This window comes from Oryza sativa, chromosome 3, assembly GCF_034140825.1.
Source record: "Oryza sativa Japonica Group chromosome 3, ASM3414082v1".
Lineage (NCBI taxonomy): Eukaryota > Viridiplantae > Streptophyta > Magnoliopsida > Poales > Poaceae > Oryza > Oryza sativa.
In genome coordinates this window covers 37259232-37273931 of record NC_089037.1, presented here as the reverse complement: position 1 = coordinate 37273931, position 14700 = coordinate 37259232, and the positions used below count along the sequence as shown (strand labels likewise).

Below are 14700 nucleotides of genomic sequence, written 5' to 3'. Positions count from 1 at the left end.
AATTATTTATGGCAGACGACGTGTTTGTAGTGACTTCGCCAATCTTAAGTCAATCACTGGATTATCATTCAATGGATAAGAAAGCTGCTATATTTTTTAAAAAAAATAAAAGAAGAAGAAAGAAAATCGCGTGCGCCTGAAATCTACACATTCGATGCATAGATAACATCATTGGATAGCCATAGATTAATTAAGATGGTCTCCGCAAAACAAATTAATTAATACTCATACATATATACCGGCAAAAAAGGAAAGAAAGCAGAGATGGAATCAGTTCACATTGGGAGTAGGTACTGAAAGTCGTAGTCGTATGGAATGACGTCGACGAGGTGATGGATGTTGAGACGGTGTCCGGACCACCTGAGGCAATCAACCATGGATTTCCTGAGAGACCAGGACGTGGGCAGCTGGTCGCAAATCCAGCGAACAAGCGAGTCCAGGTCCTTTGCGAAGTCGTGCATGTTGGAGTGTATGAGGCTTGGGATCATCAGCCTCCTCCTCGTCGATGTCACCACCAGCGATGCCTGCAGATACTCCAGCTTCGCCTTCTCCAGATCCATCATCACACGATCAGCCTTGTATATTCGTAGCTGCAATGCAATGCAAATCCATTAGTTACAGTTGCATTCAACAGCTAGCTAGCAGCTTAATGGAGTAGTAATTAATTACCGCGGGAGATGATCTGTTGCCACAGCAGAGTGCGAACAGAATGTTGGGTTCTGAGCTGTTGAGCCCGTAACGACTCCTCACCTGCTGTTCTTCCACATCCACCTCGCATTTCCAGAATTCCTGCATTCTCGAATGGATATAATCGTTGCCAGAGCCAGAGCCACGAGAAGAATGAATGAATGAAATGCCTCACTTCTTTGACACTGGATGGCTGTCTGAGGATGAAATTCTCTATCACCAAGGCGTTCAACTTTTGCCCTGATACATTCAGCGTGGCCTTGTTCTTCAGTGCAAGTAGCTTTTCAGGGTTTGAGGGTAGTCCATTGTGCAAAATCCCCTGAAATACAAAGTTGATTTAATTGTCATCATCAGCTAGACAGTCCGTTTGTGCAGAGAGACCGATTCGATTCAATTATTAATAAATACTCCACGTACGTACGTGCATGATGCAGGTGTTGTATATGTTGAGCCAGAAGGCAAGCTTTTGGTGGTGAGTGAGAAACCTCAAATCCACATGCTGCAGTGCCTCCAGCATCCCCCTGCATATGAAATGCTCAACTTTTAATTACTAATTAGTGGATCTGCTGCTAATTAGCAGGTGCATTATCAGGTAGTAGCAAATAAAGTAGGCAAGCATTAGTGTAAGTACCTGAGCTTGGTGAGCAGGGGAGAGGTGGAGAATCCTCTGAGGTCGAAAGCGGAGGAAGTGAAGCTGACGAGGTTCTTGTAGGGGCCTATATCTCTGACGATGGAATCCGGGATGGCGAAGATGCCGTAGTGATCCTGCTGCCCCGACCGGCAATCCTGCTGCTGCTGCTGTTTGTTCATTACCAGGCTGGTGTCGATTCTGAAGCTTCCACCTCCTCCTCCTCCCTGATGCTGCCTGGTCAGTGAAGGCGATGAGGAAGAGGACCTACTACTAGCGTTGTTGTTGTTGTTGTCCTGCTGCTGCAGCTGCAGGTCGGCGACCCTCGAGGACCTGAGCAGTCGGATGAAGATGCAGATGAGGCACTTGACGATCCTCTCCGACAGCTTGTTGGGCTGCTGCACCATCTTCTTCTTTTTGTTACTACTACTACTAGTATCATCGAGTGAATTAAGCTTTGGACTGGGAGTGGGAGGTTTATTGCTGACGATGGTCATGAGAGGATGATGATGGCGGCTTGTGTCGAGGCCGTTGATGGCCTGACTGATGAAGAACATGGACTTGATGTTGGCATGATCTCCTGCTGCAGATCCTCCACTATTAACATTGGCATTGACAGTGTCGTCGTGGGTGAGGTTGATTGCATTCTGGGTAGTTGTGGTGGCCGCCGCCTTCTTCATGCTTCGGATCTGGGTCTCCAGGCGGGCAATCTCCTCCTCCACCAGCACCAGCTCTGCTAGAAGCTCCTTGGCCTGCATCCATTTTCATTTTCATTCTCATTCCTAGCTACTCCACTAACTCATCGACTCTGCTTCTGGCTTCTACCTTGTGCGGGATGAATGCAGGGATGTTGTGGAGGACGGATGGAGACGACAATGATGATGATGATTTGGTGGTGTTTGAGTGCTGAAGGGCGCGGTTTAGGATATCATGCACCGCCTCCTCGTTCCGCAGCTGCTTCTTCAGCTCACTCACCTGCTTATATTTTATAATGTACACTGCTTATTGCGTCTGCTGCTGATCCAACAAATAAATTTAAGCTAATTAATTAATTACCTCTTGCTCAAGTCTCTGCCGCAGCCGCCGCGCGGGCACTGTTCTTCTGCTCTGTAATTGAAATTAAACAGCTAGCTAGCCTTGTCAGATACTACAATATAGTACGTATTTTTTTTCAGAGAATGGATTACCGGACACTGTCATCGATATGATCGAATTTAATTAGCTACAATGGCAATTAAGGTGGATGGGACGGGATCAATCATCAGACCTGAGGATGAGGGTGAGGATGGGCGTCATCGTGAGACGACGGTGGTGGTGCAGCGCCGGTGCCGGAGAGCAGCTGGTGAAGATGGGGCGGAGGAGTAGTGCTTCCCGCGGTCACGTACTCCTCCATATACTATACTAGTGCACTGTACGATGGGATGAACTAGCTAGCGATGGTTCATTATATTAGAACCGTCTGGCGGGAGCAAGCTAGCTAGGTGAAGAAGAAGAAGAATGATCGATGATGGATGGATCGAGGAGGAAGAAAGGTAGAGCTAGAGCTTAGAGAGAGCAGATGGTTGGGAGGGCGCTGTCGTACAAGGATTGGCAGGTGAGGTGCGGCCGAAGTACGCAAACTGCTGCTGCTATGTTTGGGCGATCCGATCCAGGGAGGGGAGGGGATTGATCACCGATCGATCGATCACCTATCCTATATATATGCAAGCAACCAAACACTTCTAGTTCTAGCTTATGTGGTAGTCGATCTTGTGCTAGTGCCATGGGTTGGTGGCGTCATCGAGCGCGCGCGTTACATCCCATCTACATTTCCCATTCCAATTTTATTTTAAATACTACTACTACGACTACTTTTTTTCCCTTCCACACAACACATGCCTATCTTGCCTTGTAATCCACACGCACAACTGCATCCACCATGTCATGTAATCTCTCTGTTTTTCCTCTCCTCTCCTTGTTGAGTGCAACCTACTCAACACCGCTACCTTACCTGGCGCCTTCTTTTCTCTGCTTATTTTCTGTATCTTAGTGCAGTTGGGTGGAATCAACATTTTCATCTTCACTAACCACCTGCTATCCGTACGTACCACGCATGGGTTTTACCATTTTAACTTTTTTTTAATCATTTATAGCTAGCGTCCGTTATATTCTTACTGTTTTCGACATTCATCTCAATATATACAAGATGGGGTCCTGCACATATATCTCTTCTCTGCCATCTTCAAAGCCAAGTCATCCTCCTTCCATATGTATTCCCACCGTGTGTAACCCATGCGCTCGCGGATCATACGTAATTAAATAACTACTGCATCTAATGTTTTATTCTCAATCACCCTCCTACTATATCCTAATTTATATGGGCATGGTCCGTTAGAACGTATGAGTATGTTACTGGTTACAACAAAATGACAATATATTTCAAGAGGCCTGGATGGCTGCAAAATTTCCTAATTCTTCCCTCTACAACGGGTAGGAAAGGATTATTTTCCCTTGTTATCCTATAATTTATTGAGTGAATGGCAATTTGGGTCACATTTTATTACACAAGTTTACTTTGGACCACCCTTAAACCAATATTTTCACTTTGGACCCGAGTAACTTTGTTGTTTTCTCGGTTTAGACCACCCCAAACAATTTATTCATCACCCCAACCTCAATTAAATTAGTTTTGATACACCGGTGAACTTTCCCGTATATATCTTCATAAAAATGGACGGTAGATATGAACCGTAAAGAGAGTTGGGTGGTCCAAACTGAAAATGGTAAAGTTAGTCCAAAGTTAAACGATTACTTTAAAGGTGGTCCAAAGTGAAACTTTACGAACAAAAGGTGGCCTAAACTATAATTTACTCTGATTTATTCATGCAAGCCAAATGGCATATATAAAAATTAATCCTTATAAATTCAAATTATTTGTTTTCTCTGTGAACCTAACAAGCCGATTTGAACCTAACAAATTCAAATTCCTATCTCCGCCCCTCTACCACCGGCCCAGCCCCCTCCCCCCCCCCCAAACCGCCGACCCCTCCCGGTAGTCAAGAAGATCCTCGTCCGACCTCGGCAACAAGAGCGACTTCCTCCTCCGCTCTAACCCCGCCCACAAGATCCCCGTCCTCCTCCACGCTAGTCGAGTCCCTGATCATGCTCCAATACCATGATGACGCCTTCCCCGATACCCCCACCTCCTCCCTCCGTCGAACTCCTCCTCCTCCGGCGAAGCCGACACCGCGTACGCGCGCACCAAGGCAAGATTCTAAGCAGACTACGTCGACAAGAAGCTCTACCGCTGCGGGATCAAGCTATGGAGGCTCAAGGGGGAGCTGCAAGCCGCGGTGCGATGCAAGATGGTGGAGATCCTCTGGACGATGGAGGCGAAGCGGGAGTTCTTCTTTTGTAGCGGCGGGCTTGGCTTCACCAATGTTGCGCTCGTGCTATTCACGACATGGTTCTACAGCTACGAGTGGTGCGGTGGGTTCAGCATCAATGAGGTAGCGCCAAAGCTGGCGACGTGGGCACGACAGTGCATATAGATCGACTCCATCGCCAAGCACCTCCCCTCGCCGGAGAAGGTGCATGACTTCATCAGCGTCCTCCGAAATAAGTACGACGTTAAGTAGATGGGATCTCAACATCGATCGGTCTCCGTCGAGTGATTCATCGTGAGATCGATCGATGCAAAGTTGCAGGGATTGATTGGCTGTTTCGTTTGCTATGTCATTGGCTTTCCCGCGCTCCCTGCCTTGTCGCTCTCTAGGCACTTACTGGTGGAGAGAGGAGATAGAGATAGAGAAAAAGAGGGTGAAGTGAAGGAAGTGGGTCCTACTATTTTTTATTTTCTTGTTTGATTGACATAATGGGCCCTACATATTTTTTTTAAAAAAATTTAGTTTTCAATTTTGTTATTTTTTTAATCAAACTGCACGTCAATGTCATGTGGGACGAAGTCCTAGTCGAACTAGTCACGTAGGAGCCAGAACCGGAGACAATACAACCGAAGGATTTCATTTGCACTAGTTTTGTAAGTTGGTGTTGTATATTTTTCGGTTCAAGATGAAAATTGGACTGAGTGACAACTTGAGGAGCTAAAGTGAACTTATTCTTATAAAAGGCCGTGGGTTTACCCGCAAAAAAGGGGGGCCATGGATCGTTGGGCCGAAACAACACACAGGTCATCCGGCCGCTCTCTTCTTTGGGCTGGTGGAATTAATTATAGTATAATAAGGAAAAGCAGAAAGAAAAGCGTGGCACGGCACGGCGACGGCGAGCGATACAAGAAGAAAGAAAAAGTCTCACCTCGGAACGGAACAGCAGCATGTGGGCCCACACCACACGTCTTTCGTCGCAATGCCACGCCATCATCGATCCCTTTCCTTCATCAGGAGTTAATCCCCTTTCTCTCCCTCCCGGCCGCCGCCCCGCCCCGCCCATCTTGTCAGATCCTTCTTCATAGTTACGACCAATCCTATCCAATCCAATTGTTTTGAGAACCAAGGGAATTAAGGAGAAGAATCGAGGAAGAAGAAGAGGCCATGGTTGTGTACGAGCAGGATCCGGATGTTCTCCGATGGAGCCTTCACCTTCTTCTTCCACCCGCCGCTGCCCTACACTACCAACAACGCACCAGCAGCGTCGACTGCGATGAGATGATCGCCCACGCCCTCCAGGAGGAGCTTTCCTACGCCCAATCCCAATCCCTATCCTCCTCCATCCTCCATCTCCCCCCCTCTGGTATTCCCTCTTCCCTTTCCTCCGCTCTTGTACACTACAGTATTAATCTTTCTTGTTTTTTCTACAGCTCCTCCACTAAAGGAAGACGAACAAGATGATGCGCCACCACCACCACCCCCCTTTAGTTCTTGTTCAACCCCTGCAGATTATACTAATACTAATAATCATAATGCCCATGACTGCTTAATCGAGTTTGTCGATGATTTCTCTGCTCTAGATGGCCAAGTTGGCAAAAGATTACACGACATGATTCCCATTCCTGTAACTAACTCTCTACTGCTTATTCCCCACCTTCTCTTCACCCATTCATCATTTAAATATTCTTGTCAAAATATTAATCCATTAATGATTACCTTGCTTCTTCCTCTTCTTCTTCTTGATGCTACTTGTTGGTTACCCTTTCCTTCCTTCTCTTATTGTAGCATGTTCCAAAAACTAACGGGGACATTCCTTCTGTTGATGAAGCCTTTTCAGATCACCAAAGACTCCTTCACAGGTAATAAATTGCCCTCAACTGTATTTCTAACTCTACCAATACAACTTTAACCTCATGCCAACTTTTCTATGTTCATGTCTTAGTAATGCGCGAGTCTCCCATAGGTGTTTCACTTAATGTTGGTTCTGGAAACTGACCCCATGCATGGCGCCATGTGATTTCTTATTTAGGTTGGAGCTGTATGATCTTGCTGAGCTCAAGGTTGAAGGGGATGGCAATTGTCAGGTATTACTTCAAATATGTACTCTTTTTCTCTATTTTATGCTCTACTTATCTCTTTTAGCATGTATCTTATACACAGTTCCGAGCATTGTCCGATCAATTTTACCGCACCACTGAACACCACAGATTTGTTCGGCAACAAATAGTGAAACAGGTTATTCTTGGTGAAGTCATCATGTTTTCTTGTTACAACTCTACTTCCTCATCTCATTTTTCCCTTTTTCAACCGTTCCACAGCTTGAGTCTTATCCGGAAATTTATGCAGGATATGTCCCTATGGATTATAGGGAATATCTAAAAAAGATGATAAAGTAAGTATTTCTCGTTTTTATTAACAAGTAAATCTTTGCTTTATAGTGTAACATTAGGCATTTTCACTTTGTGGCCACAAAATCGACCAGGAACGGGGAGTGGGGTGACCACGTTACATTGCAGGCTGCTGCAGACTCGGTAAAGATGATGTTTCCACACTTCCTGACTTATTAAATAATTATTCTTCTGTTTATCGGAATTATGCTGTATACAGAATAAGAGTTATTTGTATTGGACAGCATGGTCTGGGATTCATTAAGTGATGAATAATCGAAAGAAATCATATATATCTGAATAATTTAAATCTCAACAAAAAAAGAATGGTATTTTCTCTAGTTTTTATTTTGGTAACCAGCATACCTTAACAGGTACGTAGTATATTGCAATCTCATGCACATCATTAATATAGTATAGGTATTGCTCCCCCTGGACTTGGTCGTGTTGCTTTTGTGCTACTTGATTTTTCTTCTCTTTGCCCAACACTCAAACTTCATGATTCTCATAGGTGGTATTGTAATGTCCTCCCTTATCATAATACCAGGCCTATACATCTGTTGTGTTCTCGTTTGAGATTGAGTAGCATTTTGTGAATGACCAAGTCATGGATTTCCTAGAACCAGGGATACCGTGCATCTGCTCCTTGCTATCAATGTGAAACTCAAGTATCTGCATTGTTTTTTGCAGTATGGTGTAAAGATTTTCATCCTGACATCATTCAGAGATACTTGCTACATTGAAATCCTTCCTGTTGTTCAGAAATCAGAAAGAGGTAACCTTTCTTTTCAAATTATGTTGCTACTGAATTGTATTACTGAAATTAGCAACTACTTATATTATCCAGTCAAACATAGATGCAGATCTTCATCAGTTGATATGACCCGCCTTATCATTAAGAATCTCTGCATGTAACTTCATTGTTCTTAGTTAGTTTGCATAGTGGATTGTACTTTTTCAATAGATGTGTATCTAATGTGTTTCTGTTCATTTTTTCCTTAAAAAACCCAGTTATATGCTTGAGTTTTTGGGCTGAGGTGCACTACAACTCGATATATCCAGAAGGAGGTACAGTTTGTCATTTAGATACCGTGTTCATCTAGGAGTGTCTCTTTGGCGGATTGATGCGGTAGCTCACCAGTGCATGTTTGTGGTGCAGAGTTACCAGTTATGGAGAACAAAAGGAAAAGGTGGTGGCATTTTTAGATCAGCAACTGGTGTACACTCCATTGGGCTGGGTACACTCCATTTGATTTGATTTGATGTTGGTTAGATCAGTGGCCATTTTGTTGGGGCTATATGTCAGTGTAGGAATGTTGATTTGTGAGTGTACATAACACATTTAGTCAGGAGGAAGAATAGCTGTGACAATAGATGAATGTATCATGTATTGGATATTATTGATGTTATATAGGGTCACTTAGAGTTGGGTTTAGAATAGAGTAGCTGGGTGTGGAGCTATCTAAACCTCTTCTCTGTCTCTAATTTATTTTGCAACATGTTTGGTTGAAATCTAACTCTACGAGAGGTGAAGCTAAAGCTTTACCAAACAAACCCATACGAGAGGTGAAGCTAAAGCTAAACCCACAGGAGTATGTTAAGAAGAATCGATTCTTTTCTTCTGACGTAATGCAGTTTGCATATTATACCACTCGCTTTAATCATAGATACACGATGGTCATACATATATTATGATTAGGACAGTCAAACCTTCAAAATTTTAAACATAAACAACTTCTGAAATACTTAGTTTAAAAACAAAAGAGCGGTACTAATAGATATGATACTATGATAGTACTTTTCAAGACATATGCATTGATATTTTTTTAGAGGAAGAGACAAAAAAAAGAAAACTAGCATTTAAAAACTTTTTATGGTTGATATCTCACAGGTTTGACACAATCTCTTTTAAGCTTTAAATATTTATAACTGGAAAGAGTGTATTTTTGCCAAGAGATACGAACTAGACACTCTTTTATGTTGATAGCGCTAGACGTCTAATGTGCACGTCCAAATTAAAAAAAGAAGCCTGTCTCCACAAACTTAATTTAATTTAATTCCAGAGAAGATTAGAGGCCACAAATGATATATGGTGCTACCTTCAACTTAAAATATACTAGCAAGTTTTTTTTTTCAAATATATACTACGTAGTTAGATGTTGCCATATTTTAAGACGGATGGAATAGTGGTGTGTAGTTTCAAAATTGAAATCGAGATCAGAGCGAGTATATGCAACATTTTGTTTTTATTTGACTCTGAATATGAAAGTATGCATATGTAAAAGGAAGAGTAAATTTCATAAAACTACATACTATATTACCAAATTATTGTAAATCTACAGGTGTAAGGTGGCGTATCATAAGATTACATATTTAACATTTTATTTATAAACAAATATAGTTTTAACACTAATTCTCTAGCACCAATGTTATGTTTGAGTTATAAACATGTAATAGTTGTGATTAAATTGCAGCTGAACTTGTAGTTTTGTGACAACTTTGCGATTTTCATCATTAAGTCTGCAGTGCTATAATAAATTAGGTTAGGTATTAACTTCCTATAGCTATATAATACATCACGTTGAATCTGTAGTTTTATGATAGTTTGGTGCAAGTAAATCTGTTTATTCTTAGGTTAAAATCTCTCCTACTAAATGCTTCGTCCATCTCGAATAAACAAAACAAATTCGAAATGTGACACATTGAAGTACTACAGTGAATCTCGACATGTGTTTTAGGGTTGTTTATTTTAAGACGGCGAAAGTATAATAAGAGAATTATTAGATTTGTTTCGTTCAATATGCACTAGGGTTGTAAACATATATTATGGATTCGACTCGATCATCGTATAGTTTTTGTAAAAAATATTCCGTAAAGAAAAGGAAAAGGTTTTAAATAGAAGCGTGTGGTAGGTGATGGTGAGGAAGAAGAGGAGAGGAGACACGCTTGAAACGGCGGAGGCCGGCCCGGAATGTTCTGGAAAACCACCTTTTCTTTCTCGCAGGAGTAGTATTTTTGAGGGTTTGGTTTCAACCAAAAAAAGTCCAAATCTGAAAACAAGAGAGAGATCACAGCAGCCGCCGCCATCGCCATCTCTCGGACGGAAACCCTAGACGAGCGACCATGGCCACCATGCCAAGCACTTGCGCCTCCTCCTCCTCCCTCTTCCTCCTCCTCCGCGTACGTACACCCTTTCCTTCCCTTCCTCTACCTAAACCCCTACTAAACCATGGATTGGATTCATTGATTTTGCTGCTGTTTCCAGAGGGACAGGAGGAGCAGCAGGAGTGCCAGCCTCCCCGGACCCGCCCGCCGTTTGGGGGTTGTGCGCGCCTCCGCCAAGGAGATCGCCTTCGACCAGGGATCGCGATCCTCCCTCCAGGCCGGCGTCGAGAAGCTCGCCGCCGCCGTCGCCGTCACCCTCGGTCCCAGAGGTTCTTACTTCCTTACCCTTTCCTCAAATACTAGTCGCTGTACACCATTTGTCCCTTGATCTTGTTGGTTTCTTTCTGTATGCACCTTATTAAGCCTTTTGTCCTTTTTTTTCATTCTGCTGCAGGCAGTGTCTGACTAATTCTTCTTGTGGTATTGTAGGAAGAAATGTCGTCTTGGATGAGTTTGGGAGCCCCAAAGTGGTCAATGACGGAGTTACCATTGCTCGAGCTATTGAGCTCGCTGATCCAATGGAGAATGCCGGTGCTGCTTTGATTCGTGAGGTAACAACAATCTTGCTCTCTCTCTCTCTCTCTGAGCTAAACATTAACATACTTACCTTGTTTCTTCTAATGCTTAAACCGTATGCATTCTCTGAATGTGTCTACTTTCTAACAACATTCACTCATTTCTGTCAAACAAAAGGTTGCCAGCAAGACAAATGACTCAGCAGGTGATGGGACTACAACCGCATCTGTCCTGGCTCGTGAGATCATAAAATTGGGCCTGCTGAGTGTTACTTCAGGGGCAAACCCAGTATCTATCAAAAAGGGCATAGATAAGACCGTGCACAGTTTAGTTGAGGAACTTGAGAAGAAGTCAAGGCCTGTGAAGGGCAGTGGTGATATTAAAGGTGAGCCGCCACATAGGAGGATTTCGGTCCTTTCTTTTGTATAAACCACATAGCTAGCTAGCGCCCTCCATGATGAAGGAATATCTAATCTTGAGCATTTCTCCTCTGTCTTTCCCTGTTTTAGCTGTTGCTGCCATATCTGCTGGAAATGATGACTTCGTCGGTACCATGATCGCTGAGGCTATTGACAAGGTTGGCCCTGATGGTGTTCTTTCGATCGAGTCATCATCATCTTTTGAGACCACCGTTGAAGTTGAAGAAGGAATGGAGGTAGGCAGCCTTGCTAGGATTGCTATCTTTCTGATTCCTTTTCGTGTCTGGTACAACAGTTCTTCTTGCTGCTGAAGTGGTTCTGCATTTTGGCGATATATTCTCTTCATTCATGCTAAAGTGGTTCTACATTTATCCCGTATGTGCAGATTGACAGAGGATATATCTCTCCTCAGTTTGTTACAAATCCTGAGAAGTCACTTGTTGAGTTTGAAAATGCTAGAATTCTTGTCACTGACCAGAAGATTTCTTCAATAAAAGAAATAATTCCTTTGCTGGAACAAACAACTCAACTAAGAGCACCACTCCTCATAATTGCGGAGGATGTAGCTGGCGAAGCTTTGGCAACTTTAGTTGTCAACAAGCTTAGAGGAATTCTCAATGTAGCTGCGATTAAAGCACCTGGCTTTGGTGAAAGGCGTAAGGCTCTTCTTCAGGACATCGCCATCGTTACAGGTAAAACTACTGGGCAGGCTTATTGGATTTATTTTTTCCCGTTCTCATGATGTTCCATGTTTGTTAACCAATAGCTCTCACGTCTTTGTTAACAAGTACTTCATCTTGCTACTCAGATATATATTCATCATTTGTTATCTTTTTACAATTATTTAGTATTTATGCAATACACAGACAGAGATGCTTACATGAATTATGACATAAACCTGCATTGCATAATCCAAATATTTATCATCTGGTTTATTGGCTTTGTACACAAGTCATTCTACTGCAATATAGGCAACATTAATGCATTTCTTTGCCATCTAGCAAAAGTGACGCGCTAACAAAGACTCTACTAATTGCCACCACCTGATTTTGTATTAGTTAAAGTGGTTGGAGCCAGTAAGTATGGTAAAGTCCGGAGACAGAACTGAGTTACCTGAACATAGAACTTTGAGAACATATCTTTCTTTTTCCAAAAAGCCTACAGCTTGTTTCATCCTGTGGTGTGCTCTATCTCTATTGCCTGTCTGATTTACTGTTTTTTAATGCGGTGTCTTTTGTTTCAGGTGCTGAATTTCAAGCCAAAGATCTTGGTTTACTGGTGGAGAGTACAACCGTGGAGCAACTTGGCATAGCCCGGAAAGTGACAATCTCCCAGTCATCCACTACCATTATAGCAGATGTTGCCACCAAAGATGAGATCCAGGCAAGAATTGCACAGCTGAAGAGAGAGCTTTCTCAGACAGACTCAGCATATGACTCTGAGAAGTTGGCTGAGAGAATCGCAAAGCTTTCTGGCGGAGTTGCGGTTATAAAGGTAGGAGCTGCAACCGAGACAGAGCTTGAGGATCGCAAGCTTCGTATCGAGGATGCCAAGAATGCAACATTTGCTGCTATTGAGGAAGGTATAGTACCTGGAGGTGGTGCGGCCTATGTTCACCTGTCAAAATTTGTACCAGCCATCAAGGAGAAGTTGGATGACCCTGAAGAGCGCCTTGGTGCTGATATCATTCAAAAGGTATTATTCCGCTTTAAAATAATTTTGCCAACATTTAAACCAAGGCAATGTAGTGTATGTATCGTGGTGGATGGCGTCTAGGTTTGCTTCAAAAGCAACAGATGTGTGGTTTCATGGAGTAAACCAAGTTTGGAACTTGAGCATTTTAGTGTAACAGTTTTTGTTTTTACTTAGTATGATATAGAGTAGTAATTGTTTTTGGGTGGTTTTGCAGGCTCTAGTGGCACCGGCAGCACTAATAGCACACAATGCTGGAGTTGAAGGGGAAGTGATTGTAGAAAAGATCAAGGAGAGTGAATGGGAGGTTGGCTACAATGCGATGGCTGACAGACACGAGAACTTGGTACAGGCTGGTGTGATTGACCCTGCAAAGGTGACAAGATGTGCGTTGCAAAACGCAGCCTCGGTGGCTGGAATGGTACTAACCACGCAAGCCATCGTTGTGGAGAAGCCAAAGAAGAAGGCGTCGGCGGCTTCCGGGGCACCAGAAGGTTCTCTTGCCATGTGAAGGAGGTGATCATATCTCCCATTCTATTCTACCTGTGGTGTGTGATTTTGCTACTGCGTCGTAACAACAAAACAGTACAAGATGTTTAGCAGAGGTAAACTTGTGAACAAGAAGAATAAATCAATCTAGTCCAAGTGAAGTGAGTAGCTGTGATGGTTTCCTTTTGATGTGCTCGTTTTTAGCAGTAGATGAATGCATGGATGTATGTGCGTGTGGTGGTATGGTGGTGGTTTTCAGTGATAGGCGAGCTGCTGATGCTGATGAATGAATAGGCCCTGGCTCTGGGCAAAAATACCATAGTTGATTGACGATGCCACGAAAAGAAGCCGATGGTGAGTCAAGACAGTAGCGTACCGTCCGTCGATCATCGCCGCAAATCCATGCTTTGCTTCCCTTCCCTTCCATGGAATGCTACATGCCTTATCCTCACTCTTACTCGGCCGCCAAATGCACCGCTCTGCACGCCTTATCCTCGTAAGCCTGAGTGAGGCCCAGCTGAGCCCCCACGAGAAGAAATCTCAAGTCTACACAGACAGGCACAGCCAAACCCCCTCTCTTCTCACCTACTAATTCTAACATGATCATTACTTCTGGCATTTGAGTTTTGTTCTATAATATACTATAATAAGTTCATTTTTAACTCCTTTTATTTATTTCACAATAAGTTTATTTTTAAAGTAATCACTGTATCGGAGTTTGTGAAAATAAAAAATAATTATATTCTGAGTAGATAAAGTAAAAAATGGTTGCATTGAGATTTGATAAAGTAGGACTATTCTAGATTTTTTTTTTTATTTTGTATTGGTATATGTAAGATGTGCGAAAAGATGAACTTATTTTGGAACGGAGATAATAGCTTTTTCTTCACATGTTTCCTTATCTCAACTAATTACAATCATATCTCATTTAATTTCACCATATTTCTTAATCTATCGGGAAAACATCACCCAAAGGTAGTAAAAAACCCAAAAATCTGACATTTTGACCCTTTCACAAAACTTATTTTATAAATGAACAATAAAATAAAATAGGCTTTTACCTCAGCGCCACGGGCCTTGGCGCTGAGGCCTAACATGCCAGCTCCGTAGGCCTTGGTGTTAAGATTAAAGGCTTAGCTCCATGTAGTTCAGTGCTGAGGAATATGCAAAATAATAAAAGGATGATCTATTTATTTGCAAGTTGAATTGAATAGCATAGTGGTGAGTTCCTTGATTGTTATAACTAGAGCGTTGCGGCTTTTTTTTTCGCACGGAAGTCGCATGTATCCCAGGAAGGAAAAAAGAGAATATTGCAGCACTGAGGTTTGAACCCTGATCTCCATGATCCATCA

General features: G+C 42.8%; 3 protein-coding genes, 1 long non-coding RNA gene and 1 pseudogene across 8 annotated transcripts; 3 read left to right on the top strand and 2 right to left on the bottom strand.

The window, feature by feature from the left end:
• Window positions 1-155: 155 nt before the first annotated feature.
• On the bottom strand, window positions 156-2973 carry LOC4334862 (uncharacterized). Its single transcript, XM_015775025.3, has 8 exons — window positions 2583-2973; window positions 2372-2422; window positions 2141-2290; window positions 1319-2067; window positions 1109-1208; window positions 863-1006; window positions 670-789; window positions 156-590 (listed from the first exon to the last, which is right to left on the bottom strand). Exons 1-8 carry the CDS (start codon window positions 2706-2708, stop codon window positions 276-278), a joined length of 1755 nt encoding a protein of 584 aa, XP_015630511.1. The 5' UTR covers window positions 2709-2973; the 3' UTR covers window positions 156-275.
• Window positions 2874-4932, top strand: LOC136355701 (probable glutathione S-transferase GSTU1; annotated as a pseudogene).
• A 788-nt stretch (window positions 4933-5720) lies between these two features.
• On the top strand, window positions 5721-8584 carry LOC4334861 (OVARIAN TUMOR DOMAIN-containing deubiquitinating enzyme 12). Of its 5 annotated transcripts, none has more exons than XM_015775023.3 (10): window positions 5721-6043; window positions 6111-6304; window positions 6466-6539; window positions 6710-6764; window positions 6841-6915; window positions 6999-7072; window positions 7163-7211; window positions 7758-7842; window positions 8079-8135; window positions 8227-8584. In XM_015775023.3, the coding sequence occupies exons 1-10, from the start codon at window positions 5845-5847 to the stop codon at window positions 8271-8273; spliced, it is 909 nt and encodes a 302-aa protein (XP_015630509.1). In that variant the 5' UTR covers window positions 5721-5844; the 3' UTR covers window positions 8274-8584. The 5 variants fall into 5 exon arrangements, with proteins under 5 accessions (XP_015630509.1, XP_066164548.1, XP_015630508.1 ...); XM_066308451.1 differs by having other exon boundaries at window positions 7130-7211; XM_015775022.3 differs by having other exon boundaries at window positions 6823-6915.
• LOC107276092 (uncharacterized) lies at window positions 7563-13841 on the bottom strand. Its single transcript, XR_010739966.1, has 2 exons — window positions 13725-13841; window positions 7563-7739 (listed from the first exon to the last, which is right to left on the bottom strand). It is a non-coding gene; the product is annotated as an uncharacterized lncRNA (long non-coding RNA).
• On the top strand, window positions 10114-13516 carry LOC9270136 (ruBisCO large subunit-binding protein subunit alpha). The gene is made up of 8 exons (XM_015775021.2): window positions 10114-10247; window positions 10333-10501; window positions 10662-10783; window positions 10926-11133; window positions 11258-11403; window positions 11553-11859; window positions 12411-12862; window positions 13077-13516. Exons 1-8 carry the CDS (start codon window positions 10191-10193, stop codon window positions 13368-13370), a joined length of 1755 nt encoding a protein of 584 aa, XP_015630507.1. The 5' UTR covers window positions 10114-10190; the 3' UTR covers window positions 13371-13516.
• Window positions 13842-14700: the final 859 nt, after the last annotated feature.